This window comes from Pezoporus wallicus, unplaced genomic scaffold (genome assembly GCF_028554395.1).
Source record: "Pezoporus wallicus isolate ANWC-B61680 ecotype Strahan unplaced genomic scaffold, APGP_CSIRO_Pwel_v1 contig_2, whole genome shotgun sequence".
Lineage (NCBI taxonomy): Eukaryota > Metazoa > Chordata > Aves > Psittaciformes > Psittacidae > Pezoporus > Pezoporus wallicus.
The window spans coordinates 2,289,090-2,304,381 of NW_026639478.1; the positions used below are offsets into that span (position 1 = coordinate 2,289,090).

Consider the following 15,292-nt stretch of genomic DNA (forward strand, 5'->3'; position numbering starts at 1 on the left):
TTCATGAATATTGCAACTGTTACCACCGATAGGATCGCAATTTTGTCCGTTGTTGATGATGTAATCACATTGTGGGCAACTAGTATAGCCTTGCTCTTCAAAAGCTACAGAAACTGAAAGAGGAACATATTGTGAGCACAGCCTTTCAAAAAGTGCATTTATAGCTTTGAAAAATATTTCTTAAACATGCATAGAAAGGACTCTGAGGTAAATGTCTCCTTTTCACTGCTCTCTGGAAAGAACTAAACCATCCCTTAACTCTGTTCCCCTAATCTAAACAAGAAAAGAGCAGGATGTAGGCCCAGCTTGGTGGATAGATGATTAATTGAACTGTCTTTTCATTGATTTAAGATCTGAGAAGGCAATAACACAATAAGGCAACTGACAACCAAAAGAGCAGAATTTCATACGGATTCTTCAAACACCTTATATAATTATTTAAATGAATGTATATACCAGTGTATTTTATTGAGGATTTAATGAAGCACCAGAAAGAAAATTATTTTAGACAAGTGTATCTCTCCTCAGACACTGGTACTTCAGGCTCAGAGACAATAAGAGTTTAGCACCAACGTTGGAAGTGTGGTCTCTATGAGAAAGAACACTTTGGGGTGCTTACACGTCTCCTCAGCTACTCCTTTGGTATCGCAACACCTAAGTACTTGAGATTCACAAACATAACCCATACTAAAAGGCTGTAGATTAACACTGCTTCAAGATTTAAGAGCAGAAAGGACTATTAGATAATAGTCTGACTTCTGGCATATCAAAGCCCCTTAAATAACACTTAATTAGTTTTGCAGTGAACCCAGCAACCTTGGGTCCTCCTGAAACCTATCTTCCAGAAAGACACCCAGTCTTCTCAAGGCTCAAAGGAATGGAACAGGGATAATTTCTTTTGCTAGCTGCTGCCAGAGCTCAATCGACCTCCTATGTAAGTGTTTCCACCTTATTTCTCATTTCAATTTGTCTGACTACGCTTTCAGTAACTGATTTTTCTTAGGCTTTTCTCAGCTAGATTAAGAGTAGTGGATGTCTGATATTTTCTCCCTGTGAAGCAACTCATACACTATAATCAAGTACCTATCTAGCATTTTGGTCATGAATTATGTAACTCTTCATAAGCACTAAGCGTTCAATCACCACGTAGGCAGCCAACTGCCAAAACACTATCGTCACGATCGTTGTTCTGTAGATGCCCAGCCCCAGAGGCACCTATAATTTTCACGGAGTCACAGGCACACAAAACTATACTTCCAAGAATTCCCACAAACACATCTGTGAAGCGAAGGGAAGTGGCTCATGCTTTTAGATCTGCCAGGATCCATAGAGTAAGAAATCCTCCACTGCTACTTGCAGGGCCCAGGGTGGCAGACTCTCAAAATATGCTGTGTAACTTTACCATTTTCAAAGCTAAAACAAACTTACTGAAGAGTACAATGAATTGATCTGCTTTTCCTTTTAAAAAAAAAAAACAAAAGACATCCAAGACAGATTTTGCATGACTGTCAAGTTTAAATTTAGCAAAACATCCCCAAATTTTCATTCAACACCTTAAACAGTTCCCTAATCACAACTGACTGTTGTGAAGCCATTTTCTAGCAAAAGATTTGTGACTCAAACTGTGTCAGCACTGCACCTATTTTTCACATGGGAAACGCAAACAGAGAGCAAGCCCATTATAGCAGTCACTCAGTAAAAAACAGGGTTATTCTGTTTTCCTAGAGTAGTGCTCCTTCTTGGGATCCATGTTCACTTTTAACAGTGCAGCACAGAAGTAACGATACAGAAAAAAAGAGCATCATCACATAACTTTCCACATGATCATGAAAACAATAATGAGCAAACTGCTCCTCTTCTCTCTGAAGAGCTTTTTGCCTTACGGCCATTTTAGTATTCACAGAAGACTACTATGAACACAGTGAGATGCCATGGTCTCTGCAGCTATTGGAATAATGGAGATGTCGAGCCATAGATACTGCACTCTTTAGATATAAATAATGCATCATAATAGTATCATAATGTTTATAAGACAAGAACTCCTAAATGACAAACATTTAGTTCAAACTGAAATCATCACTACCAAGTGATGCTGCAAAGCAGACAAAGCACTTTGAAAGACAGCTGGGGTACTGACCCCTTTCAAGTTTCACTACAGTTACGAGCCCTTCCCCTGTCCCACTGCTCAAAGTATTCAGACTCAGTTCAACTGAGTACTGAGATGTTGCATCAGTCGGAGGAAAAAAACATATCTAAGACTTTTAGAAATGCAATGCATATAAGAATCAATCCAAAGATTTCTTCAGCTTTGAGACTTGCCATACAGACAAGTCCACAGTAAGCAAATCAGAAATATATTTCATCAAATCGCCTCATTAAAAAAAAAATCACCAAAATTATAGTAATCAACATAATATGACAATTCACTTGTATTAATTTTCCATTTGCAATGAAAAATTTTCAGATTTGCACATTGATTACAAGAATAACATGAATAGTTTTCATTGGAACCAAATTTCTATGACTAAAACATTAACTGCAGTAAGCTCACTTCTGTTCTAGAACATTTATAAAATCTATTGGCATCTCAAATGTGATATTCAAAAGAAAATAAATGAATATTGTGGATAATCAACAATCACTGGATTTCTGGCTTTTTTTCAAATAAATTTTTAATTTCAACACAGACCTTGAGAAAATGGGTCAGAGAGTATCAAGAAGCAGGCAGAAAGCTTTTACAAAACAATACACAATGACATTTAAAAAAGATGGTGATTTGTATAAAAATTAGAGGATGGCCGCATAAACTGGTATTTGAAGTGTAATCTAGCAAATTCAAACTATAATTTTATGTACAGATGCTTATATCTCTTTGTTGGTTTGTGTGCATAAAAGGTCTGCTGCTCAAATGCAGTGAGTTTCAAAACGAAGAAACAAAAGTATTTTCTAGACTGCCATTGTTTTAAAATATATAATGATACTTCATTGGGTTTATAAGGAATATATCTGGATAGTTAAATACCTCCCTCTATGACAGAGCCTATAACGAAAAGAGAAAAGAAAGTCTGAAGGCATTGCACCTATTTTACAAATGGTTTTGTGGTATTTCCATGTATCAATTCCTCACATTATACAGGATTTCAAAGATGCAGAACAGCAAGTGCTATCACATATCAATTACAGAATCATCCTTACTCATGTAGAACCTAACTTGTTCTGCCTTCCAGCTTCCACAGCCTCTCTCTTTGAAATGTAGCTTCTTCAAGCTTCTTACTGCTCCTGACCCCATAGAGCAGTACAGTAGCAGGCAAAGAAAGCTAAGCAGAAATTAGTGTGAGAACATTATATTACAAATAGCATTAGTTTTGAATTAGAAATCCAAATGATAATTTTACAGATAAGAAACAGGCTTGATATTTAGTCCCACACACATCTTAAAGGACCCCACAGCTTCATTCTTGGTGGCTTGTGCTGAAGAAGTTTGTAACTAGTTCTGCAAGGCTGGATTTGGTGGCTGTCTTTTTGTCAGTGATGAGACTTATTCTATCCCTATTCTGCTCAAAGAAGTAAAGGGGCTGGCTTTCCAGTTACAAAGCAATATTAGAACACAAAAGACAGACAAATATGTTTAAGTTTAAAATAATCAATCTTGTACGACACTTTCATACTCCTAGCATCCTAAAGGGTTCTATGTTGTGTTGTGGATTCTCTGTGGGTGCAGCCAATGACCAATAAGTCATCAGTAACCATGAACCAGACAAAGAAAAAATCTTATTTTGATAAGGGATGTTGGCCAGGGCATGGGAGTTATCCCCTCATTCCTCTAAAAACCTTTTGTAAAACCTTTAAGTCTCAGATGTCCAGCAGTCAGAAATGGATTGAAAAGAAGAAATTAAAACCTCTTTAATTAAAGTCTGATGTGAATGCACAATTATCACCGAGGTCCCGCTTTAATAGTGTTTCTTCCAGAAGGAAAATAAAGTATCACCCTTTTAGCAATAGGATTATTCAAACAATATTTCAACATTTCTGTTGCATACCAATTCTAGGCCAGCCTGGCAGGAATTAGGTGACAACCAGTTTTTGTTAGTACTAATATGTTTGTACAGCACCCTGTTTAGTGCAAGGGAATTTCTACAGTATAAGAATGAATGTACATAAAATAGATATTGCTAGTATACAACACACTGATGACAGGTTTCCTTTGTTGCAAAGACAAGCAAGTTGAATAGTTTTAACCACAGCATGCTGCAATGAGAACTTCCTTCATTTATTTAGATACAGTCTTGAAAAAATAACACAAAAACTTACACAGATTTTGTAATTTTGGAAAAATTCTCATGATTCTAACACTGTTATAGCTATCTGTGTTATGTCTGTATATCTCTCTATTGAAAGCATTATGGGTTTTCATATTATTTTAAGGGGGATTATTGTAGTAAAAATCCAACAGTGTCTGAATTTAAGCTTGGAGCTGAATATTCATTCACTTTAATGAGAACTATGGTGAAATGTGACCAGTTTTCTGACCTATTTTGAAATTGGTATTCCGCCAACTGGCATTTTGTTTGCACATCCAGATATTATCCACCATATGCTGACATGACATGATGATTGGTTCCAAAATGAAGTGGAATACTTGGCAAATAGAAATATATGGTACAAATAATACACTGCCTCTAGTCAGGAAAGCAAGCAGTCATTTTGAGAAGACTGAGAGGTTTTAAAATAACTTGAGCATACGCACTGCACAAAGCTGAAAGAAAGCCCTCTAGGTTATGGCTTTTTAGAAGTACAAGGGTCTCAAATTATGAGATCAATTCCTTACAGAAGAAGATTAAAATCTGACACAGCAGTACTAATAGTAGTACTTCAATAGAAGATTAATTTGCATCTTAGGGAGAATTTGGCCCACGTAGCTTCTTCCTCCTCTGGATTCCCCAAATCTTTCTTCTTACCATCTGTTCTTTTTTCCCACTGCTCTGACTTGTCTTCCCGCCCAGTGATGTCTAAGTTATCTGCCTCTCCTGAGTTAAGATCACATTTCATTCAAGCTCCAGCCTAATTTTGTATTATTTCTCCTAACCTTTTGCCACTGAACTCTTTATTTTTCTCCTAACTTGATGCTCCTATTAAACTTCTGCCTTCTATTCTAAACTGTAGAATATCAACCAAAAAAAGTCTTGTTCCTAAACTGGAAACACCTCAACTTTTTTCTTATAATTCTTGTTTCCAAAGCAATGTTTCTATTTTACCTTTCTCCAGTGACTTCCATGTGTGTGCTCTCCAACGTGAAGCCTCAAAACTTCCGTGTAAGTTATTGATTGGTCTCTGCTGTTGTCTTTTCATATCAACTAATGTCTGCTTTTTTGTAATGAAATTGAATATTTTTAAAGTGGTACATTATTTTGCCACTGTATTTCTTAGTAGTTTTTCTGTTCTTAGTTTTTCTGTTCTTGGATAAATAGGTTGGGCAGAAGGACTTAATACAAATGTTAAAAAAAATATTTCTCTATAAAAGTTCAACTAGACTTCAAAATCAGGCATCTAAATAGCACACACTTCCGATGTTTATATATTGAACAGCAAGCTTTGCTTATGAAACATGAAAGGATTTCAGTGTTTGGTGCATAACTTTCCCCCTTGTGAAAACTTAAAGAGGACAAAGCCCACTTTAAAATCATGTTCTTCAGAATAAATGATAACAGCTAGCTTTCTTATTGCAATCATTTAAGCATGCTCATACAGAGAAGAATTTGTAAGCAAAGGGAAGAATGACCTTACCAGCATGCAAGTACGCCAGATCAGGATTTTCAATGTCTGGGTGTAGTTCTTTCAAGTGGTTACGAAACTCCACAGGGATATTGGTTCCATAGTCACATTTAGGACAGTTATACATTTTTACTCCTTCATGCTTTCCTGTATGTAAAATGTGCTTACGTATATTTTCAGCACAGTTAGACCTAAAAAGAAATGAAAAATATAAATGTTTTATAGCAATTTATACCCCACTTGTTCAAATAAAATCTAGTGTTATAAAAGAAAACAAGTAGTCTTTATTCATTTTTCACTATCTGCCCATTTTTTGCATCCTTTTAGCTTTTGCATAAATGTCATGAAAAACTTAGCACGAAGGTTCCCAAAGCTGTTTCAGGTTAACTAAGCAACACATCTGAAACATAAACATTTAGAAAGGAAGAATTTTTTACATTTGCAGAAAGTCTTAAGATTTTAATTTTTCTTGACGGTAGTAAGTGATGGACAGAAATTAAGCAGAAGTCTTAACTCAGAAAAACTGAAATGCACAGATGCCTGCAACGTTCCCAGTAGAGCTCACATGAACCTTTCCTATGCAGTTTCTTGATTCCACAGGAGTTGCTCTGATTTTTGTGAGAATATTCCACCAACTCTCATCTCATTTTATGAACTGTTTCTACAAGAGAGAATTGAGTTGCTCAAGTTTATACCTTTTTGAAAATACACAAAAATTCTGATTTGTATCTTAAGCATGGCTTTTGTGGAAGCAGTGGAGTTTCAATGCATAAAAACCAGAATACATAGATGAGCAGTTTTACGCATTTAGAAGAAATTTTTCTAATGATATTTCTGAAAAAAAGAAATGTGAGTAGAAAAAGGTTTCTCATTTCTTTCATCCACAAAGAGATGCACAATATGACAGTAATTTTTAATTTCCAGTGTTTAAAATTTTGCAGTCTCATTCCAGTAGAATTCCCGACTTCTTCAAGGTTGGTGATGAATCCCATACAAAATATACTGCTTCTTCATTTGTGTAAATCAGAAATAACCATTATATTTATTCTTGAATCAAAATAATAGCCTGTGTACAAATTTTTTAGACTTTCTTTGTACTGTATGCTACTAATATTGTCAAACTAAGAACAGTAATTCAGTTTAACTAAAAAAGTACACTCAAGTGAACTATATAAATATATAATACTTCACAAATGCTGAAATAAGACAACAGTAGTATTTTGAACAGCCAATTGTTCACCTGTCATGGTTAGGAATACCATAGTAACATGCACCTAGATAAAGAACCCCCAAAATAAACTGAAAGTAGCAGCTTGAAGTTCTGTTGGAGTGCTTGTCTCTCCCTTGGAGACGGTCATAGTAAAGCTGATATCTGCCTTACAGTGCTGCCAAATCTCACCCTCTGTCATATCCATCTGCTATATACCAGTATAACGATCAGACTCCTAAGAATGTCAGAGAAGACACTTACATTCACTGAAAAATATGGGAAATATTGGTCCTTAGGATCTTTCAGGATTCAGCCCTAATAAAATTACAATGCTCATAAATGTTAAAATTAAACATGTATTTTTTTTTTTTTTAAAGAAAGGAGAGTGTACACTGCAACGAAAGCAGGAGACAATCTGGTAACCTTCTATCACAGGTTATATTTTAAAGGGCAGCAGATTAAAGCAGAGCACACAAATCTGAAATAAAGTATCTGTGTCCTTTTAGCCCAGCTCTCACACTATGTTAAAGAGAGATATAAAAGTTTTTACTTTGAAATACTTCTGTGAAATGTATAAAGGATCTGTGGAAACCTATGTAAGAGTTTTGTGTAGAAAACCTAGCCTGTTCAAGTCATAAAAGGCCAGTTCTATCTCCTTTGATTTGTGAATTTGCTCCAACCACTTTAAACAGAGCAATCCCAAATTCTCATTTATTCAGTCATCAGTAAAAATCTGTGACTAAACACATCAACATACTAATATAAAAAATTTTTAAAAATGTATTTTTTTTATGCAGTGAGGCCAGAAAGGCTTAACCAGAAATGAAGAATATGAGATCACAAAGCATTACAAATGGTCTCTCATATTAGGTTGCAATGCAGCAACTGCAATCATAAAGTTAACCATGAAGATAACAACTGGCAAATGCAAGCACTTGTGAAGCCAAGTAATACCTTTATATATGACATGACAAAAGTGTACTGCATATAAAATGCTTTTTTTTTTTTTTAATTATTCAGTGTGCTTTTAATGTCTGTTTTATGAGGAATCTTCTCCCAAGTACTGTACAAGTATGTTATATGCCTGACACAAAAACACCTCACCAAAACCATGGGCATGTGTGTACTTCCATCACTTCATTTCATATGAGGAAACACAGAGCTCTGTGATTTTAAACAGCAATATGTTTTCATTAAAGCTATGTCATGATAAATATCTAACTAAAATATTACAGTGTTGCAATAGTGAAGATAGTTAAGCATTTGACAGGCTTTGTGTTACAAAATTCACTTCAAGGAGTTTAGAAACTGAGATAAAGATTCCCTTTATTCCAAAATCTGGCAACTTAGAGCCCAGCCCAAAAGAAATTTTTGAGTAAAGTCTGTTTGGTTTTTTGAGTTCCACTGAATTATAGCCACAAACAAATAAATGTAGCTTTTAAGAGGCCAGCTTGTGTTCCACTAAGGCTAAACCAGATGTTTCTAAGTTAAATTACTATTATCATTTCTTAATGTAAGCATGTTTTCATCCTTATGATCCATTTTCCATTTTGAAAATCAAATGTATATATTTCTGGCAATTTGTCCATGGTCTGCAATAACAGGAAGAGACCTCATTAGAGAGACTTAATTAGTCTAAAGCTGTAGTCTATGGATTTATATTCAATGCTGATGCAGAGAAACAAAACAGAAATTTTGTACTTATTTCTTGCAGTGAGTCCTTTTATCAGATATGAAGAAAGGTTTGACCCCACAGCAATTCTATTAAATGAAGGTGGAAGAGTTTTCAGTTTCCTGTCAGTGTTATACATGGTGAAAGAGAAGATGGGACATGTTACTAGGGCACAGAAAATGTGAGGAGCTGAAAAACTCAGCCCATACTTCCCATGTAACAAGCGTTTATGAGATCTCCTCATCAAAGATTGATATACTGGGAAGAGCGTAGGTCTGCTTTCCACTGCACATGCCCAGGAGAGCTCCCACATTTCTGTACAGGACAATACTGTGAAGTAAGGGTGACAGATGACAAGTTTCTCCTGAGAAATGCAGCTACTGCTTAAGTTGAAAACTTCTTTTGGCTGAAGATATAAAAGGACTTTTACCTCTAATGTTTATCACACAGCAATGCATTTATGATTGCTGCTCTAACTGCACAGTTCATCTTGCCATTGTAAACCCATTCGAACCAACCAGTTACCTGCCTTTCTTCTGCTGCTCTTAATAAATTAAAGGTTGATGCTTATTAAAATATCATAAAGTGGAAATGACTTGTCAACAGTAAAACTGTACTTTAATCACAGAATTACAGAATGATTGAGGTTGGAAGAGACCTCTAGAAGTTATCTGGTCCAAGCCTCCTACTCAAGCAGGGACATTCAGGGCCAGATACACAGGACAGTTTTCAGGCAGCTTCTGAAAATCTCAGTCACCTTCACAGTGGAAAAGCGTTTCCTGATTTTCAGGGGGAACCTCCTGTGTTTCAGTGTGTGCCCATTACCTCTGGTCCTGACACTAGGCACCACTGAAAAGAGCCCAGCTCTATCTTCTTTACTCCCTTCTTTCAGGCATGTGTGCATATTGATGACATCCTTCCCAAGTCATTTCTCCAGGCTGAAGAGTTTCAGGTCTCTCAGCCTCTTGATTTTTGAGAGAGATGCTCCAGCGCCTTTTCATCTCAGTGCCCCTTTGCTGGACTCTCTTCAGTATGTCTATGTGTGTCTTGTACCATGGAGACCAGAACTGGACCCAGCACTCCAGGTGTGGCCTCACTAGTACTGGGTACAGGGGAAGGATCACCTCTCTTGACCTACTGGCAGCAATGCTCCTAATGCAACCAGGACACAGCTTTCTCTGCTTCAAGGATGTGTTGGTGGTCCATGCTCAACTTGGTGTCCACCAATAACCCACGTCCTTTCCTGCAAATCTGCTTTCCAGCTGGTCAGGCCCCAGCATACAGTGGTGCATGGGGCTGTTCCTCCCCATGTGCAAGACTTGGCACTTCCCCTTGTTGGATATGTGGTTCTTGTCAGCCCATTTCTCTAGTTCGTTGAGGTCCATCTGGACTGAGATGCAACACTCTGGTGTATCAACCACCTCTCCCCAGTTCGTCTATCTGCAAACTTGCTGAGGGTACACTCTGCCACAACATCCAGATCATTCATGAAGGTGTTGAAAAGGACTGGACACAATATTGACCCCCGGGGTACAATGCTAATTTTTGGCCTCCAACTAGACTTCATGCCACTGACCACCACTATCTGGGCCTAGCTGTTCAACAAGAACAATGCATCCAAAAAAGATCGCAGTCATTGTCACTTTGTAAGCAAATCTCATTATACTGGTTAACTGGATAAGAACAGGATACCACAGGAAAAAAAGAAAGCTGGGTAGGTATTATAAAAGTCAGTAACATTCAGCTTCCAATGGCACCTTACACCACAAAGAAGCTCAAAGCTCCTCCATAATGGAGCCTAAAACCAACTTCTGCATTCCAAGAATGAGAACAAACAACTTATTCAAGTTTCTAGTGGTGACTGTGCTTACACAGGCATTATTCATAAAGAGATAAGGAAGCCCAAGTACCACATGCCACAAAGCTATGTGTACTTGTCTGCTTCTTAACAGCACTGATCTGCTTTGCAGGAAGAGTGAAATAAAGTGGAAGGTTAGGAGAAGCATAAAATGCTCAGACATTTTGTCAGCCTGAGAAGCTGTTGCCTTTGTCTATTTTGTCTTTCTTCTTACATTGCCTCTCCTATACTTATATATATCTCAGTTCTGCTACAAAAAAATTGGACATTGCGCTAAAAGTAAGAAACAGAACGCCTGGTCTACAGAACAGTGGGAAAACACACTCCTAGTGCATGGTGTGGGCAGGAGTACTTGTAACTGCCTTCCTCCTAAGCCAGAAAACACAATTGTTCCTCTAGCTCCTAAAAGTAGTATAATTCTGCCCCGTGAAGACATTTTCATAGTTGCACTGGCATCTACAGTGTGCCACTGACCAGATACCTCAGAAAAACTAGGCCCACCTATTGAAAACAGCAGCACTGTTGGCGGTTCTGGGATGGCAGAGCACAGATGTGCACTTTGCAGGAGGCAGAGGTGGGAATTCGAAGTCAGAAGCAGGGAAACACGGGTGGAACAATGAGCCTTGGAGCAAATTTGTGGCAGGTGGGCAACTGTCAGCATGAAGGTCCCCACAGTAAGTGCTGTCTGTGGTCATTATTCCCCCATCATCTCTTCCTTCTCTCCCACCTTGCTGGGCTCAGCCAGACAGCCTCACCAGCAAGCAGTACAAGCCGCAAGAGGGCAGAGATTCGGGCTTTCCTTCCCCATGCAGGGATGGAGATCAAGGCTGGATGCAGAGGGCTGTGCCTTGCCCTCCATCCAGCCAGAAGCACTGGTTTAAGCAGCCCAGGTAAACAGCTGAATAAGTAGCCTACTGCAGAGCTGGGGCTGCCCAGTACCAGAGCTATTTGCTGTCCTCATCTTTTTTACATGGCATTTTGGATAAAAATCATGAAGTAAGAGAAATTTATGAAACATCTTCTGTTAATTCTAAATTTGCCCGTGCAGAATAGGAATATTTCTGTGTTTTCTAAGGGTTTTGTACATGAGAATACATTAGCTTATATTCAACAGCTGAATGAAATATAGCAGGAAGCAACCTATTTTTATTAAGATGTTTTACTAATAGGAAACTGAAATTAGAACTCTTCCATTATGCAGTGCCTGACATTTTCAGGAAGATGCTTGCTGCAAGACATGAAAATGGAAGGTTTTAGAGGTGCAAATGAGGCAAAATGTTAATTATCTAGCCCAGTAAGTTTTAAAAATTTTAGCACCTTGTAGGGCTCTTATTTGCACAAAATAAACCTTTTTCAAAAGGTTTTCTCCAGGACATTATGTACAACACCCTCTTTCTGCAGAGAAACACTAACCTAAAGGACTTATGGCAGCTCCATGGATGTCACTATTTACAACATAAAAAGAAACACAGTGATACAGCCGAACAATTGAAAAGATCTCTATTTTACCCCTGTTCATCAGTATGAATCAAGTTCACTCTCATACAGAGAGCACTCTGAAGGTCTTCTGCATTGTTTATACCCCACTATGCAACATGCAAAAAGTACACAGACATTTTAGTATTTTGATTGAAAAAACAGCCAAGTCTCCAGATATTGCCTTCCAGAAATAAAAGCAGTTATGATAGAATCATAGAATGGTAAGGGTTGAAAAGATCACCAAGTTCCAACCCCCTGCCATGAGCAGGAATACTTCACACTAGACCATGTCGCCCAAGGCTCTGTCCAACCTGGCCTTGAATACTTCCAGCAACAGTGCATTTACCACTTCTTTGGGCAACCTGTTCCAGTGCCTCACCACTCTCACAGCGAAGAACTTCTTCCTTATATCTAACCTGAACTTCTCCTGTTTTAGTTTAAACCCATTACCCCTTGTCTTATTGCTACAGTTCCTGATGATGAAAGCAAACTTCTCATGAAAGTGATATGTATCATCACAGATCCCATTACCCCTTGTCTTATTGCTACAGTTCCTGATGATGAAAGCAAACTTCTCATGAAAGTGATATGTATCATCACAGATTCTTAACTGCAGGTATTCACCAAAAGCTTGCAGGTGCCTCCTTCACAAAAAATGCTATCTAACGTTGAAAAACCTCCTTAAATCAAAACTGCAATAAGGTAATTGCACTAGAAAAGAAGAAATGCAAAGTCACTTAATACCTTTAGCTGGACCTCATGGATAGCACAGTTCATATAAAGAGTTTGCCCAGTGATGCTTTCCTTAACACTAACTCTTTCTCGTACTAAAACATGATTTTCAAAGACACATTGGAATCTAATGGAAAGCAACAGACTATTGAAATCACAGCCAAATTACTTTATAGCTGATCATTCTCACTTTTACAAACTGTCATATTTGTTATACTGCTGCATCCAGAGAGTATTACATTTCCAACAAATCTTGCTCAACTGAAGAATCCTCTGCTATCTGGGCCTCTTGTGGATGAGCTACACACACCCAGTTCCTTTCATCCCACTTTGGGAAATCATCACATTCTTCCTAAACTCTTTGAACTTGCAAAGATTGCTTTAAGCGCTGAATACTAGCGTGTGTTTCACATCAGTGCTGCATATATGGATGCCATGACTTTTCACATGCTCAGCATTGTCCAGTTTTGGACAGGAACTCCTGGATACTTTTTGGAGCACCAAGAGCTCCTGTTCACTCATTTAAATGCTGGAACCTGTCAGGTTTTTTTCAGCATTATTGCTTCCCAAAATACAATCCTTCCAGCCTGCCTTTATTTCTTACTTGCATTAAACTGTATGAAAACTAGCATTCAGTAGAGTGACAATAAACAACCTAATGGGCAATATTTTCTTGACAGGAAAGAAACGAATACCTCAATCTGTGGTAATTACGTTACATGAACAGACTTATTCGATCAAAACCTTTATAATGACAGTCGCTCTGCTAAGCTAAAACCCAGACAAACAAACCAGCTAAAAATTCTTCCCAGCACACACAACATTTATCTACATTTCTGGGTTTTGCCAGTTAATGCAAACTACCTACAACATTATACACAATCTGCATATACCACTGGCATTCAGTTCAGACCACAAGTTTAAAAACCAAACTATTGGCTTACCTTCTCATTGATACAGGCCAAAACAGAATTGCACAAGAAATAACAAGAAATCACAAAATACCATGGCCAAAAAATACATTCTGAAATTTGTTATGACTAACATTATAAAATTATTATTACATATTAAGACACATAGTAAACATATATGTGCATATATATACAGGAAATGTGATATATTTGCTCAGTCTTATTACTAGCATGCACCTGTGTTACTTTTGCTTGCTCTTTCCCTTTAAAACCAAAGATCCTACCTTTTACTTAAGTTTTAAATGACTGGGGCAACAATCACATAAATACAAGTGCTGGTGCCCTACAACCAGTTTCAGTTACCAAGTGACATGCTACTATTGCTAGAATTAGCAGCATATGCCTCCATGGGAACTCAGGAGGTCATAGAATCATAGAATAGTTAGGGTTGGAAAGGACCTTAAGATCATCTAGTTCCAACCCCTCTGCCACTAAACCATATCACCCAGGGCCTCGTCCAGCCTGGTCTTGAACACTGCCAGGGATGGAGCATTCACAACTTCCCTGGGCAACCCATTCCGGTGCCTCACCACCCTAACACTAAAGAACTTCTTCCTTATATCCAATCTAAACTTCCCCTCTTCAAGTTTTAACCCGTTACCCCTTGTCCTGTCACTACAGTCCCTAATGCAGAGTCCCTCCCCAGCATCCCTATAGGCCCCTTCAGATACTGGAAGGCTGCTATGAGGTCTCCACGCAGCCTTCTCTTCTCCAGGCTGAACAGCCCCAACTTCCTCAGCCTGTCTTCATACGGGAGGTGCTCAATTGCAATGTACCCTGTGCCAGTTTAGTTCTGCCTATGTCACTGCTGGCAAACATCTCTCCATGCTGTTCATAAAGACCTGTGGTGGTCAGTGGCAACAAATTGCTGGGGGACAGCAACATCTTAACCACTAGAGCCATTTCTGCAGTGAACATTTGCCCACAGCTGATGCTTTTCAACCATACCAAGCTAAGCTGACTGAACACACCCACAGCATCATAAAAAGGCATGCCCAACAATCTGGTGGCTACATGAATTGCCCCGTTTTATATGTACTGCTGTGTACTGCATATATTGTCAGTCAAAAAATGTGAAGTAGCCCATAAAAGGGAGTACACTACATTTACATGTTTTAATGAGATTTTATGATACAGTCAGTTTCACAAAGAAAATAAAAGAAATGTATTTGGGATTTATTCTGACAGTATTATAGTAACACCCAGGCATAATAATCGTAATGTTTTCTGCTTTTCTACATATTTAGCTTTGTGGGTTTTTTTCTGTAATGATCTATTTGTTATGACATACAGTATGTGTGACAGATGTCCAATGCTGGCTGCTAAAAAGTAGCAGAGCCCTGTAGGGAAGCAGCAAAAACTTGTGCGTCAGCACTGAAAATGATGGAAGATTGATAATTACTGCTTGTGTCTTAGCTCCATTCAGCAGACTACCATGTCCAAATTGTAATCTGTCTACAGATCTACCATTATATTTACAAGGTATAGGAATAAAATGTCCCAATTTCAAATAATTGATTATTACAAATACATGACATACAAGGAGTTGATTACAATTGCCAAAATGCATGCTCTTAAAGGCAAATTAAGGGTGACTG

General features: G+C 38.0%; 1 protein-coding gene across 1 annotated transcript in view; it reads right to left on the reverse strand.

Annotated features, from left to right (window-relative positions):
* ZNF407 (zinc finger protein 407) overlaps nt 1-15,292 on the reverse strand; it is a 332,123-nt gene that overhangs the window by 89,560 nt on the left and 227,271 nt on the right. Inside the window, exon 8 of the mRNA XM_057414748.1 lies at nt 5,785-5,963. Coding sequence (XP_057270731.1) covers nt 5,785-5,963 — 179 coding nt within the window. The remainder of the gene's footprint in view (nt 1-5,784; nt 5,964-15,292) is intronic.